Source organism: Phalaenopsis equestris, unplaced genomic scaffold (assembly GCF_001263595.1).
Source record: "Phalaenopsis equestris unplaced genomic scaffold, ASM126359v1 Scaffold000312, whole genome shotgun sequence".
Lineage (NCBI taxonomy): Eukaryota > Viridiplantae > Streptophyta > Magnoliopsida > Asparagales > Orchidaceae > Phalaenopsis > Phalaenopsis equestris.
The window spans coordinates 99,109-117,312 of NW_018164754.1; the positions used below are offsets into that span (position 1 = coordinate 99,109).

The following is an 18,204-nucleotide window of genomic DNA, read 5'->3' on the forward strand; positions in this document are numbered from 1 at the left end:
CCCCCCCACTCTATAAAAAAAATATAATATATAAAATATATATATATATATATATATATATATATATATATATCCCCCTCACAAGCAAAATAAAGCAAAAAGTGCGACATAGAATTTGCTTCGCCGAGGCACATTTAGAAGTGCTTAAATTAATTTGCATGTTTTTATTTTGTAATTTTTATAATTTTAATTATTACAACAAACTATTAAAAATTATTCAAAATTTAGTTTACCCTCAATATTTACCATCAAGTTTTATATTGTAACACTTTTTTTTTCTATTTTTATATCAACTTTTAAGTTGTGCTTTATATTTTATAATTGTTATTACATGTATTTATACATTAAATGTATAGTTTTATATAATCTATTAGTGTTGATAAAAGTGTTGATTTCCTCTGTATTTTGCGCTTTGAAGCAAAAATAAAACCTTGCACATTGCATTCATAACAATATATATATATATATAACAATCCGATCAAAGGCAAATTACTCATCATTATCCAAGACAGGAATCCTATCAGGAGACTCTGGTAGAAATTTCTTATCATCATTCATTTTACACTGATTAGAACTCTTCCCGACCATGAGTTTATCATAAGAATCTTTATAAAGAATTTCTTATGAAATCTCACAAAATTAAAAGATGACGTGGCAGGTTTTCATTCATGAAACCAGGCTACAGGTTCCATGTTCCCGGACCATATAAGACCCACTGCTTTTAGAGGAGTGATGTCTCCATCACAGTACCGAAGGCATATGGGTTCTCTACCCACGCACACAATAAGTTGTCTTTTTCCAGGAAATAAATCAAGCTTACTACGTAATTAATTAACCTTGAAGATGAACCATTCTGAGGAAATAAAATTAAAGTTTATGTAAACAAAGTTTCTTCAATGAATACAACTTTTTTTCATTTTTGAGCTCAAGTTAGCCATATTTTGTTTAAGATCTATGGGGGAATTTGTAAACCCAACTATAATTTCTAACTCAATTGTCACTACAGCTCAACTTTCCTAGAAAAAAAAAAAGCTATCTATATTTAAATTGGTTTCAGATGATTTGACATGATATCTTTCTTAAATAAACAAATTAATTACTAACACCGCTCCTCATCTTCCACATATTAAAAATAGGATAATTCAACCCTAAAAATAGACATTTATTTTATTCTTATCTTAGATTCAGGTGAGTATCCAATTTCTAAGCACCACATCTTATTTTTAAGCATATCTAAGCAGCAGAATCAGGAATGGCGAATCATGTATTAATTTTTTTTTTTATAAATATAAAAGAAAATTTAGAGACTAGATATGTAAATACATAAGAATTGGGTGGTATACGCATATAAATGTCCCTAAACCTATAATCTTCTGTCTATGCTCTCTCGCCCACTTTTTGAAAGTTGGAACTTTAAAAAACCATTAGTGCTGGCTTTGTGCTTTAGGAAAGGCTATATAAAGGGAGTATAGGCCAAGCAAAGTCTGCAGGCTTGCATTGAGAGAGGAAAAGAGAGAGAACAAAGGAAGATTAAGCTGTTCTGACGGAAACTTCTTCATCCTCTCCGCCTCACAATTTATAGTCATCCCTAACAGATACTTGGATCTTCTTTTCTCCATCAAAAGCTCAAAAGGCATCTTTTTCAAAGGTAATTAGCACGCTAACTTAACCTGAAAGCTTAGCCTTTTTCTATTTCCAAAAATAATATCAACTTGTTTCCTTAGTTATTGAAGACTTTTTCAGCCTTTCTGCAGCCATGGGATACCTATCAAGCCTTCTTCCATGTGGCTACAGCCACAGGAAGAGGAAGTCATTCCAGACAGTAGAGCTCAAAGTGAGGATGGACTGTGATGGCTGTGAATACAAAGTGAAGAAATGCCTCTCCTACATGAAAGGCATCTCTCTTTCTCACTCTTTCTCCTCTCTCTCTCTCTTATCTTTCCTAACGCAGAGATGTCTTATTGCTGCAGGAGTTCAGTCAGTGGAGATAAACAGGAAGCAAAATAAGGTTACAGTGGCTGGTTATGTTGAGCCAAACAGGGTGCTGAAGAGGGTTCAGGCCACAGGGAAGAGAGCAGAGATATGGCCTTACGTTCCTTATAACGTGGTGATGCACCCATATGTAAGTGGGACCTATGACAAGAAGGCTCCGGCTGGGTATGTGAGGAATGTCGAGGCTATCACAGCTACAGGCCTTGCGGTAAAAGAGGAGGAACGGTTCACCAATTTATTCAGTGATGATAACCCAAATGCCTGCTCCATCATGTGAAAGGAAAGAAATCAAAAGTAGAATGTTTCTTTTCATGGCGTCTATGTAATAGGAGTAAGAGGTACAGGATATAGTTGTGTGAGAGACTAAGGGCATATTACCATGTTTACCTTAGCATTGGTGAATTTTCTTCGTTTTACATATATAAATAGATATTGGTTTATTTTCCACGGATCTGCAGGAGATTTTGAGACACGGCAGGGTTCCTAATATAAGTAGAGATATGATGAATGAAAGTTACACAAATTTGACTTGAAATTCAGAATTCCAAAGGCAGTCAATTAGAACAAAGGCTCACAATATTTTAATTTAAATTAGGAATATGATAAATTCAGGTAAATAATGCTTTACGGTTTAATTAAATCAAAGGAAATCAGCGGAGGACTTGAAAGCTAGTTATAAGCCAACTTGACAAATAATTCCAGCAAGTAAAACCAATATGAAACTAAATCGAAGAAAAGATGGTGGAAAAAAATCAGCAAGTAGAGAAATCCAAGCCTGCTGCCGGTGCAAAGAGGTAACTTTCCTTGAAATTCGATTATTAAACTTCAACATCATCTGAATGAATCCAACAACCAACCAAAGACACGTACAAGATTAAAAGAGAATTTGAAATTTTTTACTAAGCCGAAAGTCCCTAACATATGCCTTAATTTTATATTCATGAATCTAACAACTCAAGGTCAGTACTCTTTCTTTCTCGATATAAATCTCACAAAAATTCCGGAATAAAGGCACAAAAGGATCCCTCAATCCAGTAATATAATAACTTTAGGCAAATAGACAATATTCACAGAATGGGCAATATAATTGAACAAGATTTCTCGTATCAAAAGAATATGATATCTAAGTCAAAACAGGAAAGAAGTAGGAAAAGAAACAATGATCCAACTACTTTCATGAATAAAGACCGAAATAAGGATTTACATAAACAGCACTTAATTCTTATGTATTTGCATATCTTACACCTAAAATTTAATTTTTACACATCACTTTAACTATGCACGAAAAGGTGTACTTCACATTTGAAAAATTAAAATACAGGTATTTTTTATGTGCAATGAAAAATTTGGGAGGTATAGATGTAAAAAATAAAATTTAGGTGTTGGATATGTAAATACATAGGAATTGGGTGTTGCGTATATAAATGTCCCTAGAAAAGAAATGTTCCACCGAGCAAAAAGGAACAATACCACGACTGAATAGCCATAGTAAAAACTAGCAAATCAAACCAACATAGAGATTGAACTAGGCCAACATAGAGAAAGAATCAACCCCAAAAATGCAGAAATGAATATACTGATTCACAAATATCACTTCATCAAAAACATATTTCAAATAAGCTAAAACTAAAAGCTACCAAATAAAACAACTGTCAAATAATGAAAACTAAACTAACCTCACTAAGATCATTTATGTACTTGACGCTTCAAACTTGGAATATTTCCATCCAATTTATTTTTGGCTCCAAGGAATTTAACATTCAATATTTATAACTAAGATCATAACAACAATGTTTGTTCCTGAAATGAAACCAAAGAATTATCAAATACAATTCAATCCAGTTTCATCATACAATATACCTTTAAGTTCAAGAAATATAGATCTATCTAGCATCATGTTGGGAGCAAATCAACAAGGAGAAGATGAAGAGAGAAAAAAAACCAAATATATTGATTGCAGGTTCATAAAAGACTCAAATTAAACCATAATTTCTTGATATTTCTATATGTATAGGCATTTGTCCCAATGTGCAGCATGAATTTAAATGATTCCTATCTTTCTCCCATTTAGATTATGAAGGATTCATATAGATAACCTTTCTAGATTCAAATGCGATCTTATCACCTGATTTAGACTCCCAAAACTGTGTGTTCACTTCAACCATTAACTTATCACTGTTTTAATTAACATCCAATTTCTTAAAATATCTTCATATAAATCAAGCAAATATGCAAATTACATAAATGATTGACGCTAAATAAGACAAGTAATGAAATTAATAAAATAATAGAGTGATCTTAAGAGATTGATCTACGGTGGGTAAGGAATGGGCTTCCAATGCAACCTTTGATGAAATATAATATAAAAATATAAAAAATTCATAATACGCAAATGTAACATGATCCTTGTCACTTTAATATAAGGAAAACAAACACGCTTTAAACATTTTAAAAGATAATTTAATAATAGCCTAAAATCTAAACTTCCACAAAAAACAATGCTGAATAATATCAATAACCATTCAACTTCAATTCAAATAGAAAATTTGACATATATCTTACTTGACAAAATCTCAACATCTGTAAATTAATTTAAAACAAGGATAAAAATCATCCCAAAGGAAAGAATCAAATCTCACGCCAGTACAAAGAAATTTCCCTTAAAAATAGTCGTCCACAACTGTGAAGCATTTGAAGGACAAATATCCAAAAAGCACATACAAAAAAGAGAAAAATCAAAATTGAATTTCAATATTCACCATTCAATCAATTTTTGCACATCAGAACGATTCTATTCATAGCCTTGAAATAAACCACAATAAAAAATTAAACAAAACTTGACAAGATCAACACACAAGCTTAAGTTTCAATACATCTAAAATGAATTCCAGTTCTTTTTTTATAAAATCCAATGATTGGATTAAATTTGAATATAAAAAACTTGGAAAAAAATAATAAAAAATAGCTATACAGTGCCCATAGCATGAAGCAAGGTGGTGAAAAGGTGATGCAAGCTAACATGTGAAATAACGAAAATAGAAGGTGACATCTAGCAAATTAATATCAAAAGCAATGCTCAGAATTGTAACATAGAATCAACAATATATCAACACTTAGTGGGAAGACAGAACTATAACAACAATAAAGAAAGAATAAAAAACAGGAGAGAGTAGTGAGCATAATGGGCCTTAGTATAGTGAGGACAATAAAAAATAAATAGATGGAATAGATAGAAGGAATTTTGACATCAGAGATTTTAATAAAGATACTATAACTAATTATTAGAGAAAGAAATGATGAAGAAAACTCAAAATAAAAAAGAAGAAAAACGACATGAATTGAATATGAGTCATGATAAAACACTAATCTTTTAAATTGAATTGATAGATGGAGTATTAACTGTCACGATTCTTAAAACAGATTCTTCATTAGCATTTTTTCAAATATTGTTGCAGCTCAATTTCATAAGATTTTTTTATGAATTAGTTATTCAGGAAACCAAGAACCAAAAATAAAATCAACTAAGTCTGAACATTCATTACAGGACCAAAGATCCATAGATAACTCATCAAGAGTTGCACCTTCAAATCATTCAATTGGTTCGTCACTATAATAGATATAAGTGGTTCAATTTTACATTTTAAGGCATATGTTCAATAGTGTATTAGAAAATAAATTTACATATGATCTCATGCTCAAATTTCATTCAAACTCTTATTCTGACTTTTGATCATGCATTGAATAAATATGATCTGATTTAAGTGCATATTTAAATCAATAAGATAAAATATATATTCATATTATAACTACAAATCATCTTCTACTTCTAACGCATTCTCAAAAAAAAAAAAAAAAAAAAAAAACCCAAAAAAAGAAAAAAGAAAAAAGGCATTTCTTCAATAAGATCATATTTAATGGAGAATGAGTAGGATGTTAATGAAGACTAAAGAAGTTACATGATTGATTTCATATGTTCGACTAATAATGGATAAGAAGCCTATGAGATTCGAAATAGAATTGGAGTTAAATGTTATCTTAAATTAAATTTGCTTTGTGCAAATCATATCAACTGATCAAGGTTATAAGAAGTTTGTAAGTAGTAATTATGAGGCATGTAATTGAGAACTTTGGCTTAAATAAAATTTCTCTTTTACAATTCCAATCTTGTAAGTACAAATTAAATGGGTCATTACTTCAAGTGTTGTGCAAGTGCGACAAGCAAAGTTAGAGAAAGTCATGTACTTGTAGTAGCTTGAGGCTTGATTTTTCTTATTCATCTACATAATTTTTTACTAATTTTGTCAGTCCTTTTGCTTTTGATCAGAAAATAAAACATTCAAAATCCAAAATTGTTAAAATCAATTCACTTTGCTCATTGATTTTATATGCGTCTAATTTTTTATTGAAATTCTCAGATTATTTTGATTGTTTCACAGTCAGTCGGTTTTAATTCTAGCAGTGTATTATATTTAAAGAAAACAAGTTACTGAATTAAATGGTGAATTGAGATATGTAAATCCTAAATTGTCCATTACATGGAATAATACCACACATCATATTGATTATATTAGAAAAATCTAAAGTTAAATCCTACACAAATTTCTTATTAGTGTTGTAGGTTTTATCAGCATATAACTCAAAGCGGTGCTAATTATTAGAGAACATAAGTGAGATATCATCATTATCCATAATAACGAAAATCTAAACTACATAATAACGAAAATTAAATGAGTTGCTAAATAAGCAAATTAATATGTGATGATATTAAAAATAGGAAACCAATCAAGTCTAACATTGTTGTACTAAGTCAAATTTCTCGCATTCTAAATACACCGGCAAAAAATAAAATGTAAAATCCTAGTAATATGAACCTTAATGAATTTCTCGTAAAAAATACACCATTTGATGAACTATTAGAAGATATCATCATTATCCATAGAACCCAAATAAGTGAGAAAAATAGTCCCAAACTCTTGGCTAGTTCCATGAATGTTGACCTCCATATATATTTCACTTTAACTGAGATCAAACACAATCAAATGAGGGAAAAAGGCTGAAGTGCCGCTTAAATCGAGGTGAGAACGACTCAATCATGCCTGAAGTCATTTCAAATATCAATCATTCGCAATATAAGCTTCACCAAAAGTGCCCAAAATGCTAAAATTACCTAAGAGAGGTCACAGGAGGAAAATGGCGAGAATTGGACATGACAGGATGCTGATTATTGAATATGATTTACTCACTTTAAACATTGTCAATGCCACCCAAGCAACTACTGTTACTGAAACAAACTTTGTCATTACGTATGGAGCTCCAAAACTAATCAAATGAGACCTTCCACCACTGTCGAGTCAGACAACAAAGTAGCTCGAACTTCATTTGATTACAAAACAAACAGTGTCTATGCATCCAAAACGTCAAATTTATCCAAAAGTGACGCCCACATTGCTCAGGTCTTGCATGTGAGCCATTGACACAAAATTCAAGGCAATAATATAAATTTGAAATGCACGAGAAACGAGAGGGAGATAGAGTTAGTACACAAATACATACATACATACATACATACATATATACGAGAGGGAGATAGAGTTAGTACACAAATAAATACATACATACATACATACATATATATATTTAAAATTTATTCACATGTGTTTAACTCGAATCACTTTTAAAACTAGCACTTAACAAATTAAACGTGTTTATTTTGGCCTGTCTTCGAGATGACATATGTCTTAATTTGACTCAATCACTCATGAGAGTTATAGAAAGCAATTTATGTCACAAAAAAATTCTACATTAATACTTTTCCTCATCTAACTTTATCATTAACAAATATAAATCTTTTGAGGTTGCCAAGCAAAAACTTCAACTTTATGATTATTACTTCTTGTCAGGATCAAAAACTACTGTGCTAGTATACCAAACCCGAGAGAACAGAAAGGTGGCATTGCAGGTGTTTGCAGCGCCGTCACCTGCAACAGCTATGACGGAGCTGACAATGGGTTATACCGAGGAAGGATCACGCTCCATCGCGGTTTCGTAGATGTCATTAGTGAAGCAGCTAGAGAATGTATCTTCTATCATTGGATTAAAAAAAAGGCAGCTTAGTCTCAAGTGCAAGAAAACAAAAGTATAATTGAACAAGAACTCGATCAATTTGGAATAAAATTGCATGAATTCAATTAATTGCAAAATGTAAACAAGAAAAGAAATAATAGAATTCACATTTTCATCACACTCAATAGCAACAAAATTCCAACTTTAGAATTTCAAAAAGGCATCTTCAATAACTAACTAGATAAATTTGTGACAAACGAAAAGCAAAACAACGACTTCTTAGGATTATCTTCCTCTAATCCCCATAGTGTGCAAAATGGAGCAAAAAAAAAAAAAAAGCATTGATCATTCATGGAGAAGGAGAAAGACTTGTTGAGGTAAATGTTATTAAGGGAAAGGGATCGTAGCAGGAACACTTTTACCATTATTCTTTTATTATTTGATTCTTCCTCCCTTCCAATTTTTTCGAACCAAAACTTTCCTTTGGATTAATCAGAAGAATCAAGGACAATTTTTCTATCACTGGAAGTGTAATTAAAGATCTCAAAATATGGATTCTTGTCTTTCAATCTCTCAGAGTCAAAAGAGAATCAAATTTCTTCAAAGATCTCAAAAAATGGATTATTTATTTTTGTGTCCAGCTTTCATCAACTTCTTCTTCCCTTTCTCCATGTTTTAACTTACCTCTCTATTTTCATCCCTTTTGTTTTGATGGTGACGAGGAATCATACACCTATCTACCAGAAGTAATGTGATGCCCTACGGTAGGTGCGTTCGTCAACATTATCATTATCCTTGAAGTCCTCTGGCAGTGGAGAAGTTATTGCGTACGGACACCGCATGCATCTCTGCATGCGGTGTCCATGCGGTGTCCGATCCTGACTGTAGATCACGGTGATCTACGGTCAGGATACATTTCAGTTTTTTTTTTTTTAATATTTTAGGTGGGGCCTACCGAAATACATCCTGACCGTAGATCATTTGATTTACGGTCAGGATCGGACACCGCATGCATCTTGCATGCGGTGTCCGTCCGTATGAAATAATTTTTTCTGGCAGTGGTGGAGGAAGAAGCACTAGGTTGTTGATATAAATGGTGAGCACATCCCTTCTGAGACAAGATCGGTCTTATGCTCCTCTTAGCACGTAGGATCTCGCCAATTCTAGGTCTGCTGAAGGGATAAGTGTTTGGAATAGGGCGTCTAATGGAGCATTAAACGAAGCTTAAAAGGGCGTGAAACATGTAAATTATAAGTTTTTGGTGCGAAATAAGTAAATAGGTATGTTTTGAGTGCTAGGTATGTAAAAAACCAAACATAAAATTATTTCAAATAAAAATATGATTTTTAGGACACATCATCTTCAATGCTTCCATTATGCGCATAAAAAGAAATATTGAGTTTACTGATAATTTTACTAATATTATCACCAATAAAAATCAATTGTAACATTATTGTAATAGACTTTTATAAAAATTTAGCCAAAGATGGTGCTCCATTCATTGATGGACTAAAATGAATTAATGACATTCAAAAAATTAAAATAAAGAAAAAAGATTTATCATGCATCAATTTCACCAACCCCCACTGTTTTAAAATTATTGAAACAAATGATTCTAATCCAGAATATGATGAAATCTTCAAGCAGGAAAAATCACCTACATCTAAAGAATAATTAGTTTAATTTAGTTCTATGGACAAAATCTCACCCATTTCGAAATATTCTACCATTAAAAAAGAAATATTTGCTATAGTGAAATCAATTACTATATTTCTAGATAAGTTTTTAAATCCTAAATTTCTATTAAACATAGATTATAGTGCAGCATAATTTATTATTTTAAATGATGTAAAAAATATAGTTGCAAAATAAATCTTGCCACATAACAAGCAAAATTATAAATTTTTTTTTATTTTTGATATTGAATTATATATAGGGATAAATCAACTTCTTTCCTGATTTTTAACTAGAGAATTTTTGCAGCACAGACCAGAGGGAATCACTCCCAAGAAGAAGAGGTCAATGACCCTGCTAATTACTCTATTTGCGGGGCCCATTGCGGCCATAGAAGACCATAGAAGAGGAAGGGATTTACCTTCAAGCACAATCAATCTTACAAATCATCTCTACAGATTCAATTAATTAAAAAATGGACAAACTTCTTCATTACAAAATTCAAAAGGTGAAAAAAAATCTCATAACAAAAATCCCTCAAAGAAATAGTTGAATCATAATCAAATATATGCACTAAAGTTGTCATTGAACTCATCATAAAAATCAGTGGAGATGCTTATCATAACAGATTTCCATGGATAATCTTAAAAATGTATATCGAAAACAGCTCATTTTCATATGAATCAATCTTTGATAAAAATATATACGAAGCCATTCTCAGATTAAATGCGTATAAATCTAATGCATATTTAATGAGTTAAATAAATCAATTGCTTATAGTAAATTCATTGTTTATCAGATACTTCATCATAAGAAATGGATCCTTACGCCTTCCAAATCAAGATTATTGATTATAAAGCTCTTAAATCGAGCTATTAACAAATAAGTTCTTTTAATTATTGGACTTAAATTGAAGCAATGTCATTAGCGAATGCTTTCTTCTAATTTATTGGACATATATTGAGACAATATCCAAGGATTCTACTTCTTAAATCCAAGGATAAATCACTCGTGAATGTTTAATAACATAAATTATATCTCAAGACATACCCCACTCATTTCATAAATGTTGAGATAATTTTGATGCAATTATTAAAATCATTCTCCAATTAAGGAGAAGTAATCCGAGTGGAAAAGGAAAAATGCATTGAGCCTATTCAGCAGCGAGCCTATTCGATATTCAGTCTATTTTTCTCAAAATTTTGACATGATATCAGAGCCAAATTTTTGCCCTAACCACCGATAATCGTTGGAGGACCGTCAAGGCTCCCTTCCCGCCGGTCCTCCGGTCTTCTTGCGGGACAGGAAGGGAGGAACAATTTATTTTTCTTGATTCTCGCTCGTTTGCTTGTCGTCTCATTATTTCTTCAGATCTCCTTCGCTAGTCATCGCTGCTTCTGCGGCAATGTCGACTGCTTCTTCCGCTTTGGCTTCGTCCGCTTCAACTTCGGCTTTTTCGTCACACTCAAGGATTGACGGCTTCGGCACTCCTTCCCAGACCGACGGCTTCGGCAATCTCGGCTTCGACACTCACGGCTTCGACACTTTTAGCGTGAAAATTAGGGAACAAATCATCCTCGTTGTCGTAGAAAGAATCAATAGCATCTAGATCATATAGCAGGAAGTGGATCTTACTTGTAGGTTATGATCAATAGCATCAGGATCATGTAACTGGATCCTATTTGTGGGCTATGATGTGCAGCATTTGGATCAGGACGCGGATCTTACTTGTAGGCTATGATCGATAACATCTGGAACTTGTAACTGTAAGTGGATCCTTCTTGTGGCTATGATTTGAATTTCTGGACAACAATGATAAAGGATTTCTTGTTTTTCTTTGCTCGAAACATGTTATGGTTCAGGAGTTGTCTCTGAGGCTTGGACATTCTTAGCTTCGGAACTTTCGGGCTTCGACACTCTCAGGCTTTGGCACTCTTAGGCTTCGGCATTCTCGAATTCGACACTTTCAGTTTTGGCACTCACACCTTGAGGATTATTGGTCCCGAAAAAATTTCTTGTTTGCAAATTGATGCTTCCTAATAAGTCAACAGTATTTAGAGGGAGGGTGTCAATCAGGAAAGACGAAAATCAGATAGCTAAATTAGGAGTTTTCTATAATTAGAAGTTTCCTTCTTTCCAATATCTTTATTCTGATTTATTTCTCTTTTAGCTGAATATTTAGATTCAGAATATATATTATTAAGTTACCTGAAATAGATTATGCACTTTATTTTGTATTTAAAATAGATTGTAAGATTATTATTTAATGGAATGAAAGCAAAGGGAAAAGGCATTGAGCCTATTTAGAATTGAGTCTATTCAGCATTGAGCCTATTCAATATTCAGCCTATTTTTCTTAAAACTTTGACAGGTGGAATCTTCTAAACATATTGTTAAAACCTCATCAAAATGTTTTATTGAAGGACAATCAGAATTTTTCTTCTTTATAAAATACCAAATACCATGGAAAGATTCTCTAAATTGAATGTTTATTTAATTTTTTTTTTATTAAATGATGAACAATAATTAAGTTCGAACATAAGATTAAATTTATAGAAAACATAATCAGTTCAAACAAGACATTACTTTATGAAACCTCCTCGAAGAAATAACTCTCTTAAGGCTATTCATGCAAATCATTGACAAGAATTTTCAAATGAATTACCAAAAAATAAAAAATAAAAAGAAGATTATAAAAGTAGTTAGCAGATCTTTTTCTGAAGATAAAAATGAAAGAATTTCCTCATCTGAAGCTAGTGATAATATGGTGGAAAATTGGGAAGAATTACAAAAATTAATTATAAAAGAAGATTCAGAGTATAAAAGATAACAAATAACCCTCTATTATCATTATCTCGAGACAATCCAAGATAAAAGAATATATATTTTTCAAACAACCCTGTGCTAATCAGTATTTTCTCAATCTACTTTTTAGTACAAATAATTTTAATCTTTAAAAAAGGATCAATTATTAGTCCTTTTACTATTTACTTTATATGCTATCCTAAAGTCTTGTTTGAAGTCGGTTTGTAAAATCTGACTATTGAAGGGTCATTTGTGCTTGTTGAAAGTATGCGTAGAGTTCTTCTCTGAGAGTGCTTGTTAGTCTGTAAATATAGGGTCTCTATTGCCCATTAAATTTGTCTGCTCTGCTCTGTAAGTTTTTATTCTAATATTGAAAGTCCATCTTATTTGTGGTTCATAATCTGTTTGCTAGATTTTAATATTATTCATTAAGATCATGGGATTTTGGGTATGTCTGTAAACCTAAATCTACCACAAACAGAACATGAAATAATTAAATTCTATAGAATTTTGAATCTATTGCAGCTCCCTCAACGAAAGCAAGCAAATGACACTAATAAGATACAGAATCAGGCAAAACGACAATGTTAAATCCTATCCTAAGGTAGCTATTTGATAACAGGAAATAAGCAGAATTTAACTTGAGTTTGACAAAGAAAAAAATAAAATTAAATGACAACAATAATAAATCTCACATGATCATAAATCCCTTTTCTTACTTCTTTACCTGAAGGTTACTGTTGGTGATTGAAGAGGCGACGCGGAAATGCGGGGAGCTTGAAGTTGGAGCTAGAAGTGGTTGCTTTGCTTCCGGTGAGAGAGAGATGGATGAGGTTTTAAGTATAGGGAGCCGAACTCGGATAATCGGGCTTCTCGTGACGTGATAGAGAGGAAGAATTGGGCTCGTACAAGGATACGGAGATCCGACTTATGCTGCGGTAGGGAGTGTATCAAACGCAATAAGAGAGGGATTCGGCTTGGTCTGGATTTTTCAGGGGAGGAAGACGAGAGGGCTTATAAGAACGGCTTCGGGTTAGGGTATCTGAGGGTGGAGGAGAAGCCGGTGATGTGCAGTGGTGCGTCAGGCCTAAGAGATCGCAGAACAGGGATAAGCGTGAGGTCACAATGTAATGTTGGGGTGGAACTTGCCTGCGAGAGTTGAGGAGATGTAGAACTCGTGAAACCATGCGGAACACACACCCAAGCACATAACCCCTCGATAACTTCCATTATGGGTTTTGTAGGGGCTTATTGTTACTTCATTTGGAGTATTAATTACAATAACATATAATCTAAATTATCTTCTTCGCAGGTTCTATTTCAATTTTATTCATATGTTATTATGAGGGCATTTATGGGTATTGGAGTTTGCACGCGTGTCTATTATGTATGGAAATATTTCTCGAAAACCAGAGAGAAGCGAAGAGCGCAGGATAAGGAGAAATTTTTCCTTACACAGCTCTTTGTGCATACTTCTATTAATCTGACGTGCATGTGGAGGTTATTGGCATAAAATTGTGGAGGTTATTGGGGGTTATTGAAGGTTTATAGGGGTTATTGCAAGGATTTTGCAAATGATTATTGAAATGGAACCACAGAGATTATTGGAGGGTTATTAAAGTGGAATCATGAAGGTTATTTGGAATCATGCGAGCTTGTAAAGAACACTTGTATCGGGCTTTGAAGAAATCAGCTTCTTAATCTAATTGAAGAATAACTCCAGTACGATGAGGGGGTATTGAGGAAGCGTTATAATCGATGAAGATTGCCCTTGGGTCCAGAAGCGATTTTCGTATACTTGTAATTTGAATGAAATGTGAGATGACTTCCCCACCACAGTCGTCTCTGAGACGTTAACATGAACGACCTTTCGAGACTGCAATGAAGGTTGCCCACAGCTTGGAAGAAGTTGTGAAAAACTTTGTGTCTGGATAAGTTGTGAGAAGACAACCAAGCTACAATTATACATGGGACTTTAACGTGAACGACTTTTCGAGACTACAGCGAATGTTCCCCCCTACATTGAAGAATGCTTCAGAGATGATCTTCAAGACGTGAAGGAGGTTCTTTCGTCAGTTGGATGAAGTACATCATTCGGAAGGAAAGTAGGGGCTCGATGTCTTAGAGTTGAAGACAATGTCAAACATGACTTCGCTTCCCACAGGCAACACCAAACTGATGCGTGCTTGAAAATTCACAGCGGTAGAAAAATGGATTATCGTATAAATATGCCTTATATATTGATTATTCTGGTCTTCACAGTTCTCTTCAGTTTATTCAAAAATCTGTGAATAAATTGTTATTTAGCACAATTTAAAATTATTATTTATGAAGTAGTGCTTACATAATGTGCATGTGTTGTTACGTACCTCTCAAACGGATACATCCAATGACACTGCACTGGATCTTCAGCTAAATCCTCGTTTGGTAGATGTACCGACAAATGCTCCATGAAGTCGAAGAAACAAAGCATGAATATTCTTTCAAGCTTGTAAAGTATTATTGAATATTTTCTTCTAAACTGTTAAATATTAGTCCTCCCATAAACTAACAAAAATGAGCTCGATATTTATGACACACGTAAAGTCGTCGATTATTCCATCTATTATAGTTGTTTTTCCTACAGTGAAAGGAAAGGTAGTCTTAACTCGATGACCCAATGGTGCTTAATTTAGACATGAACAGAGTTAGTAATAACAATATTTCTTTTGTTATATTTTGGGGGAAATTTTTTAATAATCTTCCTTCCATTCTCACTTTTAAAATATCTTATTGCATCAACAATCATCTCTTAGGTGAGTTACACCAAATTCTTACAAAAATTGAAACAAAATGAAAGAAAATTTGGAGCCTCAAATTGTTTTAAGCATTTTAGCTAAAATCACAAAAAACATCTCAAGAAAATTATAAAGATAACCTTATTCTTTCATGAAAGGCTCTTGGACATCAAGTTGAATTTCCAGAGAGTTTAGATATATGAAAATTTTAGTGCTTTATATAATATTTTTTATCCATGATCATCATTAATAATCACTATCATTTAGCTACCATTATTTAACATTCTCCACCCAATTGTAATTGTTTAATCACAGTTGCTTGAACATAATTGCTTACTTACCACTACTTAATTATCTTTGCCAAGGCAACGTTATCCATCTGTTATCGTTGGACTATTATTACTAGATTGTTATCTCTTGCATAGCATCAATTCATCAATGTCATAATCCTTCAATGTTTTTCCAAAATTCACAACTACAATCCGAAGAGATTACATGTCTTTTCCATACACCATGTGTTCTAATATTTTCTAATCGAAAGGAAATACAAGTTATTGTAATCTCTATTTATATATCAGTAACTTTTTCCAAGCCAAACTCTATAAGTTTTGTCTTTATAAAGATTTTTAAGATAAAACATTTATCTCTTTTGCCTTTTTTATGTATTTTTATTTCTGTGTTATGGGATATTTATGTAAAATTAGAATATAAAATTATTCTTTATCACTACAAAATTTTTAAAGCATAATATTTATATAACTTATACTTTTTTTGAGCAAGTATAATTTAAATTCCTAACTCTTAAAGGACTTAAGCAAACACTCTTTAGGGAACAACAAATCAAAAGTTCTCTACAACTTTAAATGAGACTTAATGATTATCACCTATAGTTGCAATTTAGTCTCTAAATGATGTAAGAGAAAAAAAAATACAATCAAAATTTTATTTTGTAGCATGTAGGGATTTAAAGATGAATGAATTTAATAGGAAAATTAGGGGCAATTACAAACATATCACCAACTCATATGTATTTCCATATCTAACCCCTAAAATCAACCTTTTTTATATTTACATCACTAAAATCTTTCATATCACTTCAAATAAGTACCTCTATTTACAATCAAAATTTTTTTTGTAGCACGTAGGGATTTAAAGATGAATGAATTTAACAGGGAAATTAGGGGCAATTACAAACATAGCACCAATGCATATGTATTTCCATATCTAACGCCTACAATCTACCTTTTTTATATTTATACCACTCAAATCTTTCATATCACTTCAAATAAGTACCTCTATTTTAATTTTTAAGAAGTGAAATACACATTTTCATGCATACGTAAGATGCATGACATATGCGTAAAATTTGAAATCTAGGTGCTAGATATGTCAATACGTGGGAATTAAGTGACATGCATGTAAATCTACCAAAAATTAGTGTAAATTGATGAATATTGAGTTAATGAACATTTGAAACTTTTCTCTTCAATCATGCAAAATGGTAACATAATCAAAGGCTTAAATTTACTTTCTCCATTAGATTTTTTCATAGTCTTTGGTGAAGCATTTATAATCTTTAAGCCATGTCATGTTATTTATTGAAATACATTAAGAAATTCCTCAAAAAATTTGAGCAAATCAAATTTTCAATGCACGAAAGAAAACTCTAATGACTATTAATATATATATATATATTTCCAATAAGTACTATAAGAAAATAATAATTTTTTAAATTCAATTATATCATATAATATCTAAAATTGTACCAAAGAATCTCAATGGAAGTGGCGCTCTGTTTTAATCCAGCCTTAATTGACTTAATGAAGTATCATAACAGCTCACATAACATAGCATCATTAATAAGTTCTAAAAAAAATAAAATTTCAACACATGAATAATAATTTTAAGAATTTATTCAGATAATAAAAGTCAACAAATTAGACAAATAAAACGAAATATAAATAAAAATTAAAAATAGCTCTGTTTTAATCCAGCCTTAATTAACATAATGAAGTATCATAACAACTAAAAACTTGACTTAATGATATAACTACGAAACTTAAGCTCACATAACATAGCATCATTAATAAGTTCTAAAAAAAATAAAATTTCAACACATGAATAATAATTTTAAGAATTTATTCAGATAATAAAAGTCAACAAATTAGACAAATAAAACGAAATATAAATAAAAATTAAAAATCATAGATTAAATTAGAGCAATATCAAAACTTTTATTTGGATCAAATTTATTTATGTTTGTAATGAAAGATGAATCAAGACAAACACTAAGCAAATCTCATCAGATTATATATATATATATATATATATAAAGCCCAAGGGAAATTATATTAAAGAGAAAATGGTACATATAGGTTGTATGAGTGGGCCCAAATAGGCACCAAAGAAAATAAATTGAATTAATTATATATCTTTTGTAAATATATATGCATGAGAGTTATAATCTTTTCATTAGTTATTTGTAAGTTATTAGTTCATTCAACTGAATAAATTATTTGAACTAATTCTAAAATAGAATGTATAACATTTGATTGAAAAATAAAAATAAAAATAAAATAAAATGTCAGACTTAGATCTGTCATCATCTGCCCAGAAAAGAAAAAAAAGACAAATATTGCCAATAGCAAGTGATAGTTGAATGCAAACCATCTTAGTTTGTTAATTGAGATGTTTAACTTCAACTAAGAGGTCCTGAGTTCAAGATCTTACATATATAATATGTGTGTTTGTCAATAAATTGGTTTAAATGCCCAAATAAAATTAATTTGAATTAGAATGGTTAAAAAGAAAATATTGAGAACCAAATCTAATTAGGTGGTTGATGACCGACCTTTTTTTGTAAATCAACAATTACAAGAATTTGATGACGCTA

General features: G+C 31.7%; 1 protein-coding gene across 3 annotated transcripts; it reads left to right on the plus strand.

Moving 5' to 3' along the window:
* Positions 1–1,472: 1,472 nt before the first annotated feature.
* Positions 1,473–2,471, plus strand: LOC110025600 (heavy metal-associated isoprenylated plant protein 23-like). Of its 3 annotated transcripts, none has more exons than XM_020726171.1 (3): positions 1,473–1,648; positions 1,725–1,895; positions 1,971–2,471. In XM_020726171.1, exons 2-3 carry the CDS (start codon positions 1,757–1,759, stop codon positions 2,267–2,269), a joined length of 438 nt encoding a protein of 145 aa, XP_020581830.1. In that variant the 5' UTR covers positions 1,473–1,648; positions 1,725–1,756; the 3' UTR covers positions 2,270–2,471. The 3 variants fall into 3 exon arrangements, with proteins under 3 accessions (XP_020581830.1, XP_020581829.1, XP_020581831.1); XM_020726170.1 differs by having other exon boundaries at positions 1,744–1,895; XM_020726172.1 differs by having other exon boundaries at positions 1,755–1,895.
* Positions 2,472–18,204: the final 15,733 nt, after the last annotated feature.